At 43.6% G+C, this 23,684-nt stretch overlaps 1 protein-coding gene across 1 annotated transcript in view; it reads right to left on the minus strand.

Moving 5' to 3' along the window:
- The window catches only part of LOC111960961 (potassium voltage-gated channel subfamily KQT member 1-like), a 249,406-nt gene that overhangs the window by 94,395 nt on the left and 131,327 nt on the right, over nucleotides 1-23,684 (minus strand). Inside the window, exons 15-17 of the mRNA XM_070443012.1 lie at nucleotides 3,108-3,183; nucleotides 1,001-1,095; nucleotides 708-748 (exon numbers count right to left, since the gene is read on the minus strand). Coding sequence (XP_070299113.1) covers nucleotides 708-748; nucleotides 1,001-1,095; nucleotides 3,108-3,183 — 212 coding nt within the window. The remainder of the gene's footprint in view (nucleotides 1-707; nucleotides 749-1,000; nucleotides 1,096-3,107; nucleotides 3,184-23,684) is intronic.

Consider the following 23,684-nt stretch of genomic DNA (forward strand, 5'->3'; position numbering starts at 1 on the left):
GCAGGGCCAGAGCAGGCTCAGCCAGGCAGACTGGGGGTAGTGGGTTGTATTTGACAGGCAGGCAGGCAGCTGTAGTGTTATCCTGTATGGCTGGCCTGGTTGTAATGGATGTCTGGAGTAAAGCCCCAGACTCCTAATCCAATACCAGGTCCAATCAAGCAAGTGTTTAACCATCTTATTTCCCTTGTTAGCTCCATGGGGCAGCCAAGAAATGGAGGAGGAGGAGGAAGAGGAGGAGATGTGGAGGAGAGAGGTGGAGAGGAGGAGGTTGAGGAGGGTGGTACACAGAGCAGGAGGAGGAGGAGGAGAAGAAGAAGAGAGAAGGAGAAGGAAGGATAGGAGGGTGGTATGGAAAAGGAGGAGGGGGAGAAAGAAGGAGATGAGGAGAGAGGAGAAAGAGGGAGGAGGGGGCACGCAGAGGAGGAGAATAAGAGAGAAGGCGGCGAAGGATGGGGAGACGGGATGGCAGCGTTGTGCATACAAATACTAGCGTGTGTACCAAACACACATAGTCAAACATATACACACTCACACACTACGTATACACACTATACACACTGGGGATCTCTTCGCAGAAGATTTAGTCTAGTCCAGCCTTATCGTTGTTCCTCGCTGTCTTTGTTTGTGAGATGAGGGGGCACAGTGAGGAGTGACAAGAGTTTATCAGATCAACTCTGTCCTGGTGAGTTTCCTCTGGTGGGTTTTACCTGGCAAAAACATTCCTGGTTTCCCCAATGTGTGGTCTAGTCTGGGAAAAGAAGGAGAACATAAGAGACACGTTATGGGAAAATTGAAACTTTGGACGAAGCTCTGTAGCATTTGTTAGTGTTTCATGTCTGTGACAGAATTAGAGAGAAAGAGAAAGAGAGAGAGAGAGAGTGAAAGAAAGCTGAGAGACAGATATAGACAGAGAGGACGAGAGACAGACAGAGAGAGAGACAGGGAGAAAGAGAGAGAGCGAGAGAACGCAAAGTAAAAAGAGAGAGATTTAATGGCCCACCTCCTCTGTAGCTCCTTAATGCGGACCATCATGGTGAGGTGTCCCTGGTTGTACTGCTCCATCACGTCCCTCACGTCATACGGTTTCCTCGCTTGCTGTGGAGTATGAATATTGTATTGTAGTAACACACACAACACACACAGCACATTGTCACCCACGGTCATCCCTAGGGGACTCCCTCGAGTCAACAGTCGTCACTCTTGCTGCTGGTGATTCTCTGATCCACCTCTACGCAGACAACACCATTCTGTATACTTCTGGCCCTTCTTTGGACACTGTGTTAATTGACCTCCAGACGAGCTTCAATGCCATACAACTCTKCTTCCGCGGCCTCCAACTGCTCTTAAACGCAAGTAAGGCTAAATGCATGCTCTTCAACCGATCGCTGCCCACACCTGCCCGCACGTCCAGCATCACTACTCTGGACGGTTCTGACTTAGAATATGTGGACAACTACAAATACCTAGGTGTCTGGTTAGACTGTAAACTCTCCTTCCAGACTCATAAGCATCTCCAATCTAGAATCGGCTTCCTATTTCGCAAACAAAGCCCCCTTCACTCATGCTGCCAAACATACCCTCATAAAACTGACTATCATACCGATCCTTGACTTCGGCGATGTAATTTACAAAATAGCCTCCAACACTCTACTCAGCAAATTGGATGCAGTCTATCACAGTGCCATCCGTTTTGTCACCAAAGCCCCATATACTACCCACCATTGCGACCTGTATGCTCTCGTTGGCTGGCCCTCGCTTCATATTCGTCGCCAAACCCACTGGCTCCAGGTCATCTATAAGTCTTTGCTAGGTAAAGCCCCGCCTTATCTCAGCTCACTGGTCACCATAGCAGCACCCACCCGTAGCACGCGCTCCAGCAGGTATATTTCACTGGTCATCCCCAATGCCAATTCCCCCTTTTGCCGCCTTTCCTTACAGTTTTCTGCTGCCAATGACTGGAACGGATTGCAAGGATCGCTGAGGCTGGAGACTCATATCTCCCTCGCTGGCTTTGGGCACGAGCTGTCAGAGCAGCTCACAGATCACTGCACCTGTACATAGCCCATCTGTGGATGGCCCATCCAACTACCTCATCCCCATACTGTTATTTATTTTTTTGCTCCTTTGCACCCCAGTATCTCTACTTGCACATTTTATTTTCTGCACATCTATCACTCCAGTGTTTAATTTCTAAATTGTAATTACTTCGCCACTACGGCCTATTTATTGCCTTACCTCCCTAATCTTACCTCATCTGCACACACTGTATATAGACTTTTTCTATTGTGTTATTGACTGTACGTTTATTTATTCCATGTGTAACTCTGTGTTGTTGTTTGTGTCGCACTGCTTTGCTTTATCTTGGCCAGGTCGCAGTTGTAAATGAGAATTTGTTCTTAACTTGCCTACCTGGTTAAATAAAGGTGAAACAAAAAAATAAATAAAATAAAAAACACAGTGCTTTGTTGTTGCAGTGTGTATTGACGATGAGGAAGCCAAGGGAAGAGGGCTTGTTCAGCAGGCTTTCACTTGTGTTGGGGGAGTTGTTTTGTGTGAGGAGAATCTTGTGACTGAGGTTGCATCACCCAATTAAACATGACGAGCCAGTATGGTTGGATCTGTTCACCATCTAGAAATAATGAAGTAATGAGAAGATGGTTGAATGTGAAGCGGAAACAGTGGCCTGTGTTTGTTGGTGACTGTTGAAGACTACAACCACGTTCAGATTAGAGAGTTGTGAACGACTAAAGGCCAAGTGAGGCTATTCTGTGGTAGGTGCCTAGTCTCCTACAGCTGTGCAGTGAGAGACTCTAACCACACAAGCAGAGGTTAACAGGGTTCCCATGATACTGAGGCTGAACTGACGACAGGCCAGACACAGACGTGCAGGTGCAAGTTGCAGGCACAGACGCCGTCTTACACACACATACATTGTTCACGCACCCACACACTGCGTATATGCAAATGCAAGTGGGCACACGCACACACGGCAGTCCTGCAGCTGCACAACATGCCCTTGTGCTTACCCTCACCTTCCTAAGAAACCACAGCACTATTCTCTCTATCCTCCCTCCTCCTCCCCTCTCTTCCTCCACCCTGTCTTTTACCTGAAATTTCTGTCTGGCCACAAAGTACTTCATTCTCCGGAGTACTTTGACTGCTGCTTTGTGGGCGTGAGACAACCTGAGGGAGACAAACACATTTCATTTGGTTTCACTGTCGAGACGAGAACTGGCAAGAAAAGATTTCATTGTTCATGACGCTGTATCCTGCGCACATGACAAATACATGTTGATTTGATTTGTTCCAGCACACAAGGGGTTAAGCCTGCAGATGTTTCCCCGTCTCAGTTGTATTCCTTATCAATGCAACCCGACTTGTTTTCTGCTCTGAAAACAGAACATTTGTACTTGCATGCTTCCAGCCATTCTAATTGGCTTGTAGACCTACTACATTCCTACCATGCAATGGCAAAACACATGTGGCCCTGAGGGCTAGGAGAGTCCCCCTCTACCCACACACACACACACACACACACACACACACACACACACACACACCACACACACACACACACACACACACACACACACACACACACACACACACACACACACACACACACACACACACACACACACACACACACCCACACAAAACACAACACACACACACACAGCACTCACACCACCTCTCACCGGAAAACATCTTGAATAACAGGTTTTCATACACTCACTGTTGAACTCTGATGACTTGTATAAATGTTCTCTGTGAATTTCACCACATATTAATAAAAACTGTGAATTACCTCTGTGAGAGCAAAACACAGCTTGTGTAATCTGAGTCACACACACAACACACACACACACACACAACACACACACACACGCAAACACACACACACAGCACACACACACACACACACACACACACACACACACACAGGCTCAACACGCCTCATTTGTGTCAACAAATGGGAAAACCACCGGCACTAAACTAAACACCATAACAGCACACATAGTAGCCTAGCTATAGCCGCAAGAGTACAGACCCACTTCTTCCATCACGCAAGTGCTTTGCATGATGTGTTGATGTTCGCTTGGCTTCACTGTGTCTAAGCTGAAATGCACAACAAGATGCACACAGATCTGGTAAAAAAAAAAATATGTTGTTGTGAGCCAAATGTGACTGTTGGAGATGACACGGCCATATTTGGGTGTACGCATGAGTACGATACTTAGATGTGTGTGTGTGAGGGCAAAACTTGAAAGGGTGTTGATGTGCGGTTCGACTGCTGACAACTTCCATGGGTCATGGTGTCATGGCTAGAGGATGACCACAGAGCAGTAGAGGAAGTGGTGACCTGCTAGCTAGATCTGGAAATAGGCCCTCAGAGTCTATTCCAAAACCGTTTGGATTCTTTTTGGTCCATGTACAGAATGTGTGCCCTCTCATTTTACAGTTTAACATTCATGCGGTGGTTTCATATTTCTGGACTGTTATTATATTGTTGTACTATGCTGTCTCTGTACTGGAGGTACTGTGTGCTAGGACTGCAGCGTGACTAGTAATGGGCACTCAGTGAGAACCCATGTGTCTCTGTCTGTTGCTTCTCTCTGACACTAGCTCTGCTGACAGATCAAAGAGAATGCAATCAACTCAATATGGATATTTTTTGGGGTCTGTCTTAAAAGCGGAGCTGAAATATCTGCTTTTGCTTCACGTGTGTTTTAAAACATGTGACCCTTACCCTTCGGCCTTATCGCTGACATCAAGGGGGCTGGATAAGCCTCCCGGGACGGCGTTTGGAGTGCGTCTCGAGAGACGCCGGATTAACGCTGAGCGACGCCACCGGATTCTTTAACAATAACATTCTGAAGGAATTCAGAGCGGGGACACCTTGTAAAATAGCACAGAGATGAGAAACGGGCACAGGAACAAACGAGAGACAGAAGACAGAGTTGCCATCCCCTTCAGAGATAACGGCACAACATAGTCTACAAAGTCTGGAGATTAAAAAAATGTGGCCCCAAATCCCCCAAAAAAACATCCTCCCATAACTAGAGAGAAAGTGTGTGTGTGTGTGTGTGTGTGTGTGTGTGTGTGTGTGTGTGTGTGTGTGTGTGTGTGTGGTGTGTGTGTGTGTGGTGTGTGTGTGTGTGTGTGTGTGTGTGTGTGTGACACACTTTGCCAGGCTCTGAGCGTGACTGTGGTGAGAGATAAGGTCTTCTCTGCTGAAGTGCTCCAAAGCAAATGAATGGCTCCATTCTGAAGGCAGCAGCCCTTTGTTGGGGGGATGTATGGGGGTACAAGACTTGTTGTGACTGCTGCGTCCCAGCCCTACAGCTGGCTAGCTGGTTCTCTGTGAAGAAAGCACACCCTCCCGCCTTTGTGGAGTCAACAAGCCCGGTCTGAAGACTTCATTAGAGGGTAGGGGCAACAAAAGGACTTAACAGACAATACACTGACAGGGGCCATAAAACATATGGATCAAAGCAGACTGCTGGGACTGCTTTTTCTGCCCTCAGATCTGGGCCTATACGAGGAAATGCACACAATACCAAACAAAAAGCAGAGGCGTTTTTTTTCTTTCTTCATTTTTGCACCCCCTCCTCCGTCTTCCCAAGTGCGAGGAGGATGTGTTTTTGCGCTGAGTTGTAGATTGAACATAATTGGGAAAGAAAACACATGTAGGAAACAGAAAACACGTGCAGTTTCGATCACGGGACTGTTTCCCCCCTCGCTTCCCAAATGCACATGCATGTTTGGCAAGTGACCGTGATAAAAGAATAACATATTTTACACAACTTAAAGTCGGCCTGCCCCAGATGCGGCGCTCAACCACATTTGGCGCCCAGCAACCTTTGGAATGTCAGCTTTCCGACTTCTCTCTCTGTCTGGTTGATGACTCACAACACTTGCTGCTGGTCTCATTCTTCTTCTCCTCTCCTCTTTCCTCCTTTCTTTTATTTCTCCCTCTTCTCACCAGACCAGAGCGTTTGCCACACAACACAATGCATCCCAGGGCTCCTCTGGAGTCAGCAAGCATTTAATCTCCCACACACAGACTTCAATATTGTTTTGATTGTCCTGTGCCGTATGATTTCAGGGCCAAGGGGGGCGCTTGTTTATTCCAGTGAATACCCAGGCTTAAGACTGCCACAGTCTTCCACAGACTCACCATTCTTCACCAGGGCTACTGTGGTAAATTCAATTGGGTACAGTGTTGAGGAGAAATGAGTTGGTGTGGTCCTTTGAAATCCTGGACAGATTATAGCCACATGCCATCCATTGGCACTTGGAAGTTTCTCTCTTAATAAAGCTTTCTGGGTTGATTTTTCCAGGTGGTTACTTTAGAAACTTCATAGTAGTCCTTAGTAACAGTCCTCCTCTCTGCTGTTCCTTGGCTGGAGCCAGTCTAATATCCTGTCTGTTTCCTAGGAGCACACAGTGTAATAACGTCTGGGGACGGAGTCGATCAGGGGAAAGAGGCTTTAGAGTCTAGAGTTACAGGTCGATGGTCAGAGCACAGCAAAGGCACAGGCCTGTGGTCGATGATCAGCTTCAGGAGGGGTCTTTGATCAATGCAAGAGAAAACAGACACCCACAACATTTCTGTATCAAATCAGAAGAGGCCCTTGATTATCTCTACACTTCACACGTGAAATATGAGAGGGGTTTAATTAGCCGGGAGCCAGTAACTGTCTTTCATGTCAAATTCAGTCGGTGTGTTGTTGAATCATCAGAGAGACAGAGAGGTTGTTTGCATGCAGGAGTCTGTCTCTAGTCTCTCTCTGTCCTGCTGTGTATAGTTACTGGTGATGTGTGTTGTTGGTTAGTTACTGACCGCTCTCTCTCTCTCTCTGGGGGTGTCTGCTCCAGTTGTCTTTGTGTCTGCAGCCCCAGTCAGAGACAAGCAGGCCCGATCAACAGGCCTTGATCACACAGTGTTTGAGATGTTTGAAACAATAGCAGGCTGCACTCAGCGCAGCGCGGCCCGGCTGGTAATGAGCACGTGAACACATGAAAGCCTGTGTATTTAATAGCTGACAACAAAGAGAGGAGAGGCCGTGATTTACGTGCCGTGCCATGTCACCACAGCAGAAATGAGGAACAGTGGGGCACGAAGCCTGCTGCACAGCCTGCCACATCTGTCATACATTTCTGTCTCCCAGATTCACCGGAGGAAAGGGCTGGTTGACACTAGCATGGGGTGGTAGAGGACTCCGTTTCTCACTCTCTCTATCCCACACACACATAAATATACACACACAACCACATGCTAGTATCACGTGTGTACACACACACATCATTCCACCACCCTGGTGTAATTCTAAAGGTACTGCAATTTGTGGTTTGATTTCTAAATGGTTGAGGGAGAACCAAACAAAGAAAATTGCCTCTCTAGAATGACTGAATGTATCATTCTGACCAAAACCCCACCCACATTTAATGAACCCACTTTCACAACGTGTTATTACAGAGGAGACGGGGAAAAGGTCGTTGCTGATAGGGGAGAACGCTCGAACCAAACAGAGTTGAACAGTTGAACTTTGACAACCCTGAACCCTGCACTTGGACAATACCAGGAAGAAAACCTCAAGTTAAGGACATGCGCACGCACGCACACACCCACACACACAGAGAAATACAATTATTGTTGGACAGGGTTTAGTGAGTAATGTCTAGTTCTCAGGTGCAGGCTGTACACCTCTACAGACCTCCAGACATCAGTAGGTCCTGAGTCCTGCTCTCAGAGTTCAGCTGACAGAAACCGTTAAGGCCCTTCGGCTCATGTCCGTGTGAGGGTTAAAGGGAAAGTCCACCCAAAGCAGCATCACACACGGATGATTCCTGTATTTTGAAAGTTACATACGCTGTATCATGCAAACTTGAGTGCTGACAAGCAAAAACATTCCGGGACTATTTCAACGATGGACTAATGAAACAAATATCAAAAGATCGGTTTTGGGTGGAATTTTCCTTGAACTCATTATTTCCTAAAGGCTAAGTGACAGAGTAGGCTACTTCTCCATGAATGTCAAGACATGTCAATAGTGGATCTGCTACTGTTAAACAATACTACTACTACATGTAAATCACTTGTACTACAGCTTTAGTTATGCAAAACAGCACACAGACAGATACATGATGTCATTGAAATGATTATGTTTGTACAGAACCGGATTTTTCACTTTGCATACTTTGGCTGGCTAGATACAGTAAAGAGCAACCAATCCACAGGTGAATAGGCTAAACCATTTTTGAAATACAGTTTTATCTTATTTATTTAATGATGGAAAGTCAAAGAACAGTCCAAGAACTCGCTTAAGGGTGATTTGATTTGATATATGTGCGAGTGAAAGAAAGAAGCTCTGACCTCAGCTTCACAAAATCTCCTTAATTAGGGAGTGGTGATGTTGGAGGTTACCTAAGCTAAGGAGTTTATTCAACAAAGGAGCCGGCCAGAGCAGACCAGGAGCTACCCCTTCCATAGAGCAGGAGGGGAAGGGGAAATGTCTCTGGTTGGTTTGGGGCATAAACTGCCCTTTAAATAAGTGTCCCAACACTTCAAAGGCTGGCTCACTGACTGACTGACTGACTGACTGACTGACTGACTGACTGACTGACTGACTGACTGACTGACTGTGCCATATAAGGAGGGGAGAAGAACCACCATCCACACACATACATTACACAATCATACACACAGAAGCACAAGTCTCCATACCTACACATATACAGTAAACGAACATAGACCTCCACTCCGGAGCAGTCACACGCCTCCCCTCCCCTGTCAGCTTGGGCCTTGGGCTACAGTATTGAGGAGCGGGGTGCAGGTTTTGGTGATGTGGTGAGTAGTGTGTATGTGCGCGTGTGTGTGTGTATGTGTGGGTGTGATTGAGAAGTTGGCGAGGAAGGGGAGGGGTATTGGGTTTCTCCAGTGGAGGACAAGCTAGAGAGAGAGGTGCCGAAGCAGGAGCTATAATTCATGGTCTAATAGGATTTGGTGCTGTTTAGCAGGATTAGTGCATGTTAGAGAAATAATCTATTTATTGCTGCCTCGGGGAAAAAAACACACTGAACCCTTGTTTTTTAAAACAATTTCTGGGATTAACCCTCCAGAACAGACCCCTGATCGGTAGAGTGTCTTTGTTACTGCAGGCTGTACTGAGATTAAATTGGTTGCTTCTTTCATTGGAATGATAAGACGAGAGAACATGAGGATGTGAAGAGGGGGACTGTGTGTGTGTGTGTGTGTGTGTGTGTGTGTGTGTGTGTGTGTGTGTGTGTGTGTGTGTGGTGTTGTGTGTGTTTGTGTTGTGGTGTGTTAGAAGAGAACAATTAGAGTACACCTTCTTTTTGGGGAGCCAGGGGCTGCTGGAGGTGCAGTCACAGGCTTGCCCACATTCGTTCAGCCTGACTTAGCTCTCTCTATGGGCCCAGCCAACGCGGAGGGAAAAACAGAGAGAGAAAGAGAGAGAGAGAGAGAGAAGAGGAGAGAGAGAGGGAGAGAGGAGAGGGGAGGGGAGCAAGAGAGAGAGATAGAATAAGCCCAGAAGGCAGAGAGAGGGGCTTGACCGCGCCTCCAGAGCTGAGGGCTTCCTTTCAGAAGCTAGGCAGATTATAAACCATCTTTTCTTTGAAAGAAGTTATTCTTCCATTCTTGTTTTTGTGGTAAAATGGGTGGGTGGGGGGGGGGGGGTATGGGGGCCTGGCTGACATTAAAGCCTTGTGTTTAATTACTCTTTTCTCTTCTGATCGCCCTTTGTTCCCCTTCAGCTGTGGGAAGGCTGGTTGTGCTTCTCTTACAGGGTGGTGTGTGTGTGTGTTGTGTGTGTGTGTGTGTGTGTTGTGTGTGTGTGTGTGTGTGGTGTGTGTGTGTGTGTGTGTGGTGTGTGTTGTGTGTGTGTGTGTGGTGTGTGTGTGTGTGTGTGTGTGTGTGTGTGTGTGTGGTGTGTGTGTGTGTGTGTGTGTGTGAATAGAAAGAGTTATAAAGAGAGAGAGAAAGAAAGAAAGAGAGGGAGATACTGTAGGCACAGCGGAGAAAGTTTGGTGTATCAAAAAGTTCCCTTCACTCGACCGCTATGTGCTGCCCTCCCTCTGTCCAGATCAGTAGAGGGAGACACCTGCCACTAGAAGAGAGAGTGTGTGTGTGTGTGTGTGTGTGTGGTGTGTGTGGTGTGTGTGTGTGGTGTGTGTGTGTGTGTGTGTGTGTGTGTGTTGTGTGTGTGTGTGTGTGTGTGTGTGTGTGTGTGTGTGTGTTGTAAACAGGTTATGTTATATAAAATGTTGTGAAATATTAAATGACAGGAGGGCATGTACATGATAGGCCTACCTGGCTTACATGATTATGATGGCCATGATCCTTCTTGACAGTGACATAAAGTGTATTTTCTTAGTCCAAGTAAAGTGACACAGGACGGTCATGACGCTTCATGACAGTGTCATAAAGTGTATTTTCCATTACGATGGGGGAAAAAACTCACTGCAAAGAATTCATTAAAACAACAACAAAAAAGGGAATTAACTCTAAATTGCATTATTTATTCAAGTTTGTTTCTGCAGCCTCACTCGAGGTCTTCACCTCCACCACTGGATGCAGCAGATGCATTACCTTCCCTGGTAAAGAACAGAAATCAGAAAACAGTATGCTACAATGCAGTGACACCGTTAAAGAAATCAGAAAACTTCACCAAATATATTATGAGAATAGCAAACACTTTCAGGCATGTTCAAATACAGTACAATCCCATTTTAACAGCTCTTAACTGTTCATGTAGCTAGCAAGCTAATGTTAGCTACCCTATCACTAAAGATGGTGGTGTACAAAACAACTAAATACACCCATGCTTTGTTGAGGCAACAACAGTACATTTGAGAGTGTGTATAGTGATAATTGTATATTTTGTATATACAATTATCTGTATATATAGTGATAATTGTACAACAAAATAGTAGAAGAGGCCTGTGTATTAAATGTAACAAATACCCATAACAACAACTAGCTAACTATGGCAGGCTAGCTAGCGCCTAGCGCTGAGTTAGCTAACGTTAACAGTTAGCATGCGACCGTTAGATACAAAAAAAATGTAAGTAACTTTATAAAATACTTATCATTAGCGTGGGTCATATGTACTCATGTAAATATACTTAATACGAGCCATCGTTTGAAACATTTAAAAAAAAACATTTACGAGCCAAAACATTTATAACGAAAATAGATTTATTCTGAGACGCCATCTTGTCTCATTGATTTACATACAAACTTAGCTAGCCATGTTTGGCTACACTTATATGAAGGGAAAAATCACACTTTTTTTTCACTCGGTCAAAACAGTTAAATTATAAATAAAGATTACGGGAAAACTCATCACGGTTTAGATAAASATGTTATCTCTAGATTTCAAAAACGAAATCATGCTTGTAAATATTACAAACTTGAAAACAGGATGAATAAGAAAACCCTGACAACTGACATTTATGCTTCCCTTCCTCCTTCTCTTCTTCCAACGTATGAAGTGTGCGTCTGCAGCTAACAGTTTGAATGTCTCCCCCTAGTGGTAGCGTTAAATATACATGTAGCTATATTAAAGCAAAACCATGGAGGACTACAATAATAATGTGGTGAACAAACAAACTTAGATTCCAGACATTTACATATTTTGGAATCAATCACAGGAGTTTTTTTGTCCTGCTCCTGCATTAATCCCAGTCATCAGCGACAGAGCATGGGCTAAGCACATGTTTGACATCAATGTGTGAATAATTGCAATGGTAATAAAATGGCACATTTTTGGAAATGTTATATAACATACTATTTACAAGTAGAATGGAATGGTTTACCTTGTGTGGTAGGATTTGTGCGCTTTGACACGTTTACATAGGTGTCATAACCGGCCAWAAAATATTGCTATATATGTCACAACACATCTAAATATACAGTATGTGTCATGACAGTGTTGTGACAATGTTATATGACATGGTTAAATAAAATGTTACTGTATTTTCAGTGTGTGTGTGAGTGTGTGTGTCACACACCACTTTCTCTCTTTATGTTTCCTTAGGGCCTAAGAGAGAGGGAAATTGGTGTGGCCTTTCTTTGTATGAGCAGTCACCCTGACGAGAGAGAGAGAGAGAGAGAGAGAGAGAGCGCGAGAAGGAGAGAGGAGAGAGAAGAGAGAGAGAGGGAGAGGAGAGAGAGAGAGAATAGAGAGAGAGAGAATAGAGAGAGAGAGAGAGAGAGAGAGAGAGAGAGAGGAGAGAGAGAGAGAGAGAGAGAGAGAGAGAGAGAGAGAAGAGAGAGAAGAGAGAGAGATATTAAAGGAGTGAGAAGTAGAAAAAAATCTGAAAATGCTCCCGACAAGCAGCACTTATCTCCTCCCTGGCCATGAAGGTAGGGCCATGCTAGCCCCGTCAGGAGCCCCACTTCCCTCAGAGCCATAGAAGTGATCCACATCAACACACACACACACACACACACACACACACACACACACACACCACACACACACACACACAACACACACACACCACACACCACACACACACACACACACACACACACACACACACACACACACACACACACACACACACACACACACACACCACAGAGTAATTAGGCTAGCAGCAGGGTCACTCGTCCAAACAAGGTGCCAGTGATAGACAGAAGGGCTGTCTCTATAGGCTAGGCTGAGAGGGAGACGAGAGGAGAGTCACGGAAAGACAGGAGGGAGGCATATTTGAGGCACTAGGAAGGGCTCCACTAGAGTGGCATGGAACCCTCTCTCCGTTGTTTGGGGTAGGGTGGGGTTGAGGAGGGGGAGGACTTGTAATGTATCGTGCATAACTCCAAATATGAATTGGTAGAAACTACAGCATACATAGAGAGTATACTGGTAAACAAAAGCTTAAAATAGGAAACAATTCAACAAGGGTGAACTTTTGTGACCAATGGGAAAGGAAGAGAACTGCTATTCTATGGAAAGTATGCCAAAAGGCAAAAGAGCTGAAGTTGCAATGAGTTGACCTGACTTTTCCAATCCCCTAATGAGGAAAGAGAAGAGAGGATACCATTACAGGTAAGGGATATGGTGGAGCCCAGGCCAAACACCAAGACTTCACTTCACTGGAACTGAACACGGGGAGGAAATCACTATGAACAGGCTGACTAATACACAACTAAATCTTTCTTTCTCTTTCTCTTTCTCCCTCTCCCTCTACCTCACTTCACACTCTCTTTCTACCTTCTTTCTCCTTTTTTCAATGTGACTTTCTCACTGAACTTCAGAGTGAACTAAGCCAAAGTGGAGAAATTGAGATCTTATTAACATTTGTTCTGACAATGTGAGAAATAGACAGAGACAGAAAGACAGTGAGGATGCCAGAAAGAGAGACAAACAACCAGGCAGCCAGCCAGTCAGATGAACAGGCAGCCAGAAAGACAGAGACAGCCAGGGAGACAGACAACCAGCCAGCCAGCCAGTCAGTCAGATGAACAGGCAGCCAGAAAGACAGAGACAGCCATGGATACAGACAACCAGCCAGTCAGTCAGTCAGTCAGATGAACAGGCAGCCAGAAAGACAGAGACAGCCAGGGAGACAGACAACCAGCCAGCCAGTCAGTCAGATGAACAGGCAGCAAGAAAGAAAGAGACAGCCAGGGAGACAGACAACCAGCCAGCCAACCAGCCAGTCAGATGAACAGGCAGCCAGAAAGACAGAGCCAGCCAGCCAGCCAGCCAGCCAGCTAGTGGTTATAAGGGTATAGTAGAGCAGGTGGGGAATGTACAGCATCAGATGAGCTGCATGTCCTGGCAGAAACCTATTTTACAACGTGTTCCAGTCCCTCTCCTCTCCAGCATACAATTAACATTTATAATTACAGAGGTTTGCAAGAGACAGAGATAGACAGACAGAGAGAAAATAGAGAGATGGTGTGAATGGGTTTGTCTCTGTTTCACTAACTAACTGTTGCTTGGGAGTAAAGACATTAGGAATAACATAGGATGAATATAAAACATTTTTTGCTAAAATAATAAATGCTTGCCAAAAATGTAATTTTTGTAATGGCAAATATTTTTTTATAGCTATATACTATAATGCAAATTGAGGTGAGGGCGATGGAAATGCTTTTGGCGGTTGATCTGCTTCTGTTCTGTGGGTGGCACAGTGTGATCTTTTGGGCTAAGCAATTGGATATCACGAAAAAAAGAGAGTCCATTTTAACAAAGCAAATGGAAGGACAAACAGTACAGACAGATAGCAATAAAAAAAAACGTACCATAGAGGCTCAGAATAAGTTAGAGGAAAAAGAAAAAGAAAAGGAGGAACTTATTCATGAAAGATCAAGTGTAATATATTATTAAAAAAACAACGCAAAATGGATGGAATATGTGACCCGTTTCAGGAAACTAGGCGTATGTCGCGTGTCAATACTTCACAGGAGAGCCGTTTGAGCGTAAACTTTTTATCAAAATGCATTTTTTGGCAGAAATGCCTTCTCGAACACGTGAACTTTCATGAGCCTTAATAACAAACGTGTATGCCATCTGTAAATACGAATAAAATGGTTAAATTACGAGCCTAGTTGGATTAGCAAAAGAAAAAAACAGCAACCTCCCCGCTAGCCATGATTGGCTGAGATAATGTCTGGGCTGGACATGCCGAGAGATGAGTTTGGATTGGTCTGCCATATAGCACACTTCTGTCTATTTGAGTTGGTCAGTATGTCTAGGTAATCCTGTCTAACGCAGCTTTTTGAAAATGTATTGTGTATTAAAACTGCATAAGTGTTGCTCTCCACTTTCTGGAGGACTGAGTTTTTAAATAAGTGGAATTCGAGTATGATAGCTAAGGAGATGGAGAAAACACCTGCCTCCGGATTACATCTTCAAACTAAGGGCAACCATGGCATCCGACAGGAGATGTGTCCAACCATGAATTATGTATACAGGTAAGATAGTCTAGCTAGCTACATTTTCAGATATTACATGTTTCTAATTTTGACAGAAAGAGACATTTGCTTAGCTAACTATAGCCTAATGTTAGCTAGCTAACATTGAACCTGGTTGGTTAGCTACCTGCAAGCTAACATTAGCTAACATTAGCTGGCTGGTTCGCTAGCTAATGTTACATGTATGACATTATTATTCGTATCTCAGAGCCATTTGCTTAGCTAGCTATAGCCTAATGTTAGCTAGCTGACATTGAACCTGGTTGGTTAGCTACCTGCATATTCATGCAAGGTAGTAATGTCAGGAGTTGGGATTATGCTTCATTGTTTACCTAGATATCTATCTAGCTACATGTCTTACAAAAGACTCCACTATGCAAGTAACCATTTCAGGTGTGTTCGTAAATTCAGTTTGGTCATCTACTCCGATTTCAGCACTCTCATGCGAGTGTGTCAGGGAGCGCAGAATAACTGATGAACTTACGAACGCTCAACACCCATTGAATATGGACGGTGTCAGTAAACGTCAGCAAAAAAACATAGTTAAATTGTTGCCAACAGCACAGTTACAGTAACCAACACTCTGGAAAACATGAAAACAGCACAACCAGCACTGCTAGGGCAAGTAAAATGGTCAGAGTGGGGTGTTCTCTCATTATGTGTCTGGAAGTAGCTAGCAAGCTAGCCAATGTTAGCTTGGGTGCTTGACTGCCGTTGTCAGGTCAGAATGTTCGGATCAACCCTATTCAACGGCCAGAGCATCCATTGTGCGCTCTGAACGTAAAACGCTCAGAATTTACGAACGGATAATCTGACAGCACAGTTGCAGTCACCAACACTCTGGATAACATAACAGCCTAACCAGCTCTGTAGGGGGGGTAATGTTCAGTGAGCTGTTCTCTCTCACTTAGATGTCTGGAAGTAGCAAGCAAGTTAGCTTGGGTGCTTGACTGCTGTCAGTACATTCGGAACAAACATTAAAGAGATGGGTGGGACAAAAGTTTAAGAGGGTGTGAAGGATGCTGAATGGGTGTAGAAAAAGAAGGTCACTCCAATAGTAGCACCAAAACATTCAAAGGCCATTTTCTCAAAAGTGAGTTTACCAGTTGATCAACTTTCAAAGCAAAATTACTTTCCCATTGTTCCTCAACTGTAGTGTATGATATACCATTTTGTAGCTCTACTTTTATCCCATGTAAAAAACAGAATTTCAAATTTTGCTACATAAGACCGATTTGAGCCAGTCGGTCACATAAGGGGAAAAATGCACCAAATTATTTTTTTTACTTCAACATAGAAATGCTAACAAAAATAATTTACTGAAACTTCTTACAAATGACAGAGTAACCCATGATTCACCAAACAATATTTTCGAATTGGAAGTAAAGTACTTTAAGTATATATTTCGTTTCAGTGTCCTCCATCTACACTAACCAAAGCTAATTGTATGGATATTTTTTCTATTAATAATGTCAAATTAACAGCTGTACAGAAAGACTCATGTGAAGCCCAAATTACAGAGGAGGAACTTCTTGATGCAATTAAAGCCTTTAAGTCTGGGAAAACTGCAGGGCTGCATGGCATAACAGTGGATGAACAGTTGAAGTCGGAAGTTTACTGGCCTTCTTTGAACTAGTTGAGTATCTGGAGCATCAGTATTTGTGGGTTCGATTACAGGCTCAAAATGGCCAGAAACAAAGCACTTTCTTCTGAAACTCGTCAGTCTATTCTTGTTCTGAGAAATGAAGGCTATTCCGTGTGAGAAATTGTCAAGAAACTGAAGATCTCGTTCAATGCTGTGTTCTACGCCCTTCACAGAACAGCGCAAACTGTCTCTAACTAGAATAGAAAGAAGAGTGGGAGGCCCCGGTGCACAACTGAGCAAGAGGACAAGTACATTAGAGTGTCTAGTTTGAGAAACAGAAGCTCCACAAGTCCTCAACTGGCAGCTTCATTAAATAGTACCCGCAAAACACCAGTCTCAACGTCAACAGTTAAGAAGGGACACCGGGGTGCTGGCCTTCTAGGCAGAGTTCCTCTGTCCAGTGTCTGTGTTCTTTTGCCCATCTTAATTTTTTATTGGCCAGTCTGAGATATGGCTTTTTCTTTGCAACTCTGCTTAGAAGGCCAGCATCCCGGAGTCGCCTCTTCACTGTTGACTTTGAGACAACGTTTTGTCTTTACTTGCGCTTGACAGCATATTTACACCACACACACACACACACACACACACACAAACACACACACACACACACACACACACACACACACACACACACACACACACACTACCATGGACAGCCACATGATATTAGCAACATAGATTGGACTAAGTTGTTTTTGGTATCTTTAAATTTGTTTTCAGTGTATTAAACAAAGCATATATAACCTTGGTGATTTGATGATGTTTTAACTTGCTTGATCATGCTGCAGGTGATATATCTGTTTGTTACATGGAATATTTGCTTTGTGGACTTCACACAGATGCTTCTTCAGTGATTTTACCCACGCACCCTTACTGGGGAGTGGTCTGCGTGGGGAGGGGAAAACTGAACACTTGCTGTTATTGACAGAGAGGTTTAGAACTCACTTTCTTATTGGTCTATCAATTAATTTCCTGCATGATGATGTCACCATGGAAGGCCAAAACTCCATCCAACAAAACAGGGTGAAATCAAAAAAGTATTATTCCAAACGTACAGTGTCGAAATATATATAAAACACAGGAACATCAAGTTTTTGACTGCACTGGGTGTCACGCCCTGACCTTAGAGAGCCTTTTTATTTCTCTATTTGGTTAGGTCAGGGTGTGATTTGGGTGGGCATTCTATGTTTTCTGTTTCTTTGTTTTTGGCRGAGTGTGGTTCCCAATCAGAGGCAGCTGTCTATCGTTGTCTCTGATTGGGGATCATACTTAGGCAGCCCTTTTTCCCACCATTAGGTTGTGGGATCTTGTTTTCTGTTTCGTGTCTGTACCTGACAGAACTGTGCGCTTTAATTTTCACTTTGGTTATTTTGTTTGAGTGTTTTTTGAAAATAAAAATCATGAACACTTTCCACGCTGCGCTTTGGTCCACTCCTTTCGACGAGAGCCATAACACTGGGCCTTTGAATGTATCACCTGTCAGGTATTTTAATTGTCTGTAATGTCTAACGTTACTTGTTAAATGTTTGTAATGCCTTAATGTAAATTGTAATGTCTTTTTAGTTCTGTGTTGGACCCCAGGAAGATAAGCTGACATTACGGTGTCAGCTAATGGGGATCCTAATACATTTTTTATTAAAATAACTCTCCAGGGTTGCATCTCATTCCAAAAAGATCCTTCCCTTCTGACACCACTAAATACCAATCCAATCATCTCAGATCCACCAAGAAAGTAAATTAAGACTGAGGGGCAGATAATATGGCACTTTATTAATCCCCCAAAGGGGAGATTTGATAGCACCAACCAATAAATAAACAAAAAAACACCTTTTGAAATTAAATGCAGCCCAGCATTATGCATAGCATAGTAAACCTTCATTTATCCACAATGACGAGTCTTCCGTCATCTATTTCACATTACCTTTCTGAGGATGACTCATTGGACAAACCCAGACCTCCATCCCTGGGCTCACTGGCCAATCAAGGCTCATATCTCAGGTCTAACCTGGTCAGGTTATGAGCAATGTGTAATATGCTGTTTCCGGGAGATCAGGTGATTGTACATAGGGGGTTCACAGCCTCAGAACAAATGAAAGATGGTAAGTGTGGGTTCTATAAGGCAGCAGAGCTGTGTTGGGGAAGTTGACCTTGCTTCAGTTTCTGTGTGAAGTGAGATCTGAGAGGGGAGCGTGTCACACTGCATTATGGGCCTGCATCTTGACCTGTGACCTCAGGGACTAACTGAACTAACTTTTTTCCCCAACTGATTTTTATAAACTTTCCACACCAGTGACAATGCAGAACTCCCGATGCAGAGATTGGGCTCTGACAGAGACATGTTATCTAATTTGGGCAAAAGAACAAACAGTGTTGGAACACGTTGAAAACAAAACTGCTGCCAAAACACAAGAACACAGTGTCCGATTCATAGAGCAGCGTTGATAAAAACAAATTCCTAATCTAAACAATAACACAATCTCATTATCCAGTGACTGTGATAAAATTCTGTATGTATCTCTATGCTCTAATTACATTTTTGCTGTGCAAGGTTGCACCTATACAGTTTGTACTACAGAAAGAGTATTGTCCCATGTCCAAGGACTTTCTCCCAGTGCAATATCTGTGGTGATAATGATGACTTCAACACATAATTTTCATAGCTAGCATGCATTTTCATCTAAGGCATAAAACCAATCTACATCATTCTAAAATGAAATACAGATATCTCATTTACATAAGTATTCACACCCCCGAGCCAATACTTTGTAGAAGCGCCTTTGGCAGTGATTACAGTCTTTCTGGACAAGTCTCTAAGAGCTTTCCACACATGGATTGTGCAACATTTGCCCATTAATCTTTTCAAAATTCTTCAAACTCTGTCAAGTTGGTTGTTGATGACTGCTATAGATTTTCAAGTACATTTAAGTCAAAACTGTATGTCACGACTATCACCGACGGTGGCTCCCCTTCCCGTTCGGGTGGCGCTCGTCGTCACCAGTCTACTAGCTGCCACCGATCCCTTTTCGTTTAGTTTGGTCTAATTGGTTTCACCTGTTCCTTGTTTGGTGTTTTGGGTTGGGTATTTAAGTTCAGTTGGCCCGCCTGTGTTTGTGCGGGCTTGTTTGCTGTTTTTGGTACAGGAGTGTCCTTTCATTTATTTTTCCGATGTTCAGCGTGTGTACCGGTGTTGTACTATTTGGAGTGTTTTACGCCTGTGTTCGGCGTCGCCCTCTTTCGCTGTGATTGTTTCCGGAATAAATGGGTTTTTCCGAATCCTCTGCCCTCTGCGCCTGACTCCACACCTATCACTCTTCATAACCTGACACTAACGCAGCTACTCAGGAACATGTACTGTCTTCTTGGTAAGCAACTTGGCATTGTGTTTATGGTTTTTGTCCTGCTGAAAGGTGAATTCGTCTCCTAGTGTCTGGTGGAAAGCCGTCTGAACCAAGTTTTCCTCTAGGATTTTGCCTGTCCTTAACGATTACGAGCATAACCATAACATGATGCAGCCACCACTATGCTTGAATATGGAGAGTGGTACTCAGTAATGTGTTGAATTGGATTTGCACTTTGTATTCAGTACGAAAACTGAATTGCTTTGCCACACTTTTTGCAGTATTCAACCCATGCAAACATGATCCATGTTTTGGAATATTTTTAATGCTGTACAGGCTTCCTTCTTTTCACTCTGTCAAATAGGTTAGTATTGTGGAGTTCCTACAATGTTGTTGATCCATCCTCAGTTTTCTCCTATCACAGCCATTAAACTCTATAACTGTTTTAAAGTCATCATTGGCCTCATGATGAAATCTCTGAGCAGTTTCCTTCCTCTCCGGCAACTTAGTTTGGAAGGATGCCTGTGTCTTTATAGTGACTGGGTGTACTGATACAATAAAATGTAATTCATAACTTTACCATGCTCAAAGAGATATATTTTACCCATCTTCCAATAGGTGCCCTTCTTTGTGAGACATTGAAAAACCTCCCTGGTCTTTGTGGTTGAATCTGTGTTTGAAATCCACTGCTTGACAGAGGGACCTTACAGATAATTGTTGGGTACAGAGATGTGATAGTCATAAAAAAAGTATGTCAAACACTATTATTGCACAAAGAGTGAGTCCATCCAACTTATTAAGTGACTTGTTAAGCACCTTTTTTACTCCTGAACTTATTTAGGCTTCCTATAACAAAGGGATTGAATACTTATTAACTCAAGACATTTCAGATTTTCATTTTAACTTCATTTGTAAAAATGTCAAAAAACACTTATCATGGGGTATTGTGTATTGGCCAATGACAAAAAAATCTAAATTTGATATATTCCGGCTGTAACACAACAAAATGTGGAAAACGTCAAGGGGTGTGAATACTTTCTGAAGGCACTACAAATCTCACACAAAACATAGCTGTTAAGATGAGAAGGCAAATATCCTATGTTGCTCATACTTTACCTCATTGTACCACAACATAGTAGAAAAAGTCTCAATATACACTGAGTGCACAAAAGATTATCACCACCTTTTCATGACATCGACTGACCAGCTGAATTCAGGTGAAGCTGTGATCCTGTATTGATGTCACTTAAATCCACTTCAATCAGTGTAGATGAAGGGGAGTACACAGGTTAAAGAAGGATTTTTAAGCCTTGAGACAATTGGGACATGTATGTGTGCCATTTAGAGGTTGAATGGTCAAAACAAGAGATGTAAGTGCTTTTGAGCGGGGTATGGTAGTAGGTGCCAGGCGCACCGGTTTGTGTCAAGAACTGCAGTGTTGCTGGGTTTTTTACGCTCAACAGTTTCCCGTGTGTATCAAGAATGGTCCTCCACCAAACGGACATCCAGTCAACTTGACACAACTGTTGGAGGCATTGGAGTCAACTTGGGCCAGCATCCCTGTGGAACGCTTTCGACATCTTGTAGAGTCCACGCCCTGACAAATTGAGGCTGTTCTGAGGGTAAAAGGGGAGAGGGTGGTGCAACTCAATATTAGGAAGGTTTTCTTAATGTTTTGTACACAGTGTATGTTGGGCTGTGAGTCACATGGAACCGCTATGAGACAGGAAGCCCCAGGGACAACATTCACTGCACTGACATCCCTACAAATGGCATTTAWTCACCATAAAAAGGTTTAATATGAGATCAGCTGATTTCTCTGTAAACGGTTCACCTAATCTTGAGCGTGATACGAAGCTGACTGCCTGTCACTGCAGTATTTACACTTCCCAGAGGAGGAGAAGACTGAGAAGAATGAAAGAGGGCGAGAAAGAAGGATACATTCGTGGTTTCAAAGCAGCAGTTATGAAAGCAGTTATCTGGGAACAGGACAGGGTGCTATGCCATAATTGGAGGCTTGTCCAGGGCCAATTTCTCCAAGCAAATTATCAACGCATGGGTTGGATAGCAGGGACACATTGTGGAGACAGGGGGAACAGTGGGGGCTTTGAGCGGCCAGCGCTAATAGAATCATTTAGCTAGCAGCCTAGCTATGCAGGGGTAATGACAGCGTGTGATGGATGGGAGAAGGGCCCGCATTTCAACGCATCTGCTGCTGTCTGCTAACGCCATTCGCTATAGGCCTCGCTAAGACGGAGAGTAGCACTCCTAAGGTGTGTGTGAACATTATGGAGATGGGTGTGTGTGCGTGTGCCAGATCAAGTCAGTGACACAGAGTGCCCTGTCCACAGTCTTGGGCCAAGGTCAGCCCAGGTGGATTAGAACAAAGGGGCTTGTTGGTTTTGGATGAGAGTGACGTGGCAACACAGGTGACTTGTAACTGGTGGAGCTCAGTGAAACACAGCTACTAATGCGATAAGTATCATAATGTAATGGATGTGTTTGGAGATATGGGTACACTAAACTATTTTGGCTACAGATGCAGTGAATATTGTAATGTGATGTATATTTTCGGTAATATAAGTTACTGAGCTCTTTTGGAAACATAATATGAACTCATTTAACTATGAAATTAAGTAATTCATCATGTGGAATTGTGGCGCCATGAAAAGTATTATTTTTGAACTGTATAGGAAACGATGAATGTATAGTATGTATTATACCCCAGGTCCTGGACTTAAACGTACCCATCACAACCCATTCATCACAAGCACTTTATTACAGCTCTGGCTGCCCAAGGACAGGCAAACATGGTGAAACTGTAATTAATTCAAAACAATCCATTTAGTTTCCCTTCCATCTACTACTGAACGTTAAGTTAGGAATTCTCCAGTTCTGGTCTCACCTATGAAATAAAGTTTTACTATTGAGTGGAAAATAAATCCTACAGGGCTCTAGAGAGAAAGTGTCTGCAATGATAGAAACATCCATCAACAATTCCAATTCAAAGAAAGACCAAACATTTCAGAATGACCAAGTTTTTAAAAGTGTCAAAAAAAAACAATGTTGACTTTTTGGGAGTTGAACGAAGGTGCTGTTTATATATCAGAAAAAGGGGGTAGGAGGACAGCGAGGTGGGAGGGAGTTTCTTAACGGAGTGTAGTGGTGAGCTGCCTGTCTGCCTGTCAGGAGTGGTCCACTCTGCTCAGCCCAGGCTGCTCTATTTCTTCGCCCTGACACTTTTATAGATCCACTGGGAGAACAACGCACCACGGCTGGCCTGGCACTCCCTCCCTGCCTTCCTCCCCTCTACACTGCTGTGCACAGACACACATGTTCACACACAAACAATATACGTGTGCACGCACATATACAGTTGAAGTCGGAAGTTTACATACACTTAGGTTGGAGTAATAAAAACTTGATTTTCAACCACTCCACACATTTCTTGTTAACAAACTATAGTTTTGGCAAGTCGGTTAGGACATCTACTTTGTGAATGACACAAGTAATTTTTCCAACAATTGTTTACAGACAGATTATGTCACTTATAATTCACTGTATCACAGTTCCAGTGGGTCAGAAGATTACATACACTAAGTTGACTGTGCCTTTAAACAGCTTGGAAAATTATAGAAATTGATGTCATCACTTTAGAAGCTTCTGATAGGCTAATTGACATCATCTGAGGAAATTGGAGGTGTGCCTGTGGATGTATTTCAAGGCCTACCTTCAAACTCAG

This window comes from Salvelinus sp. IW2-2015, linkage group LG4q.1:29, assembly GCF_002910315.2.
Source record: "Salvelinus sp. IW2-2015 linkage group LG4q.1:29, ASM291031v2, whole genome shotgun sequence".
Taxonomy (NCBI): Eukaryota; Metazoa; Chordata; class Actinopteri; order Salmoniformes; family Salmonidae; genus Salvelinus; species Salvelinus sp. IW2-2015.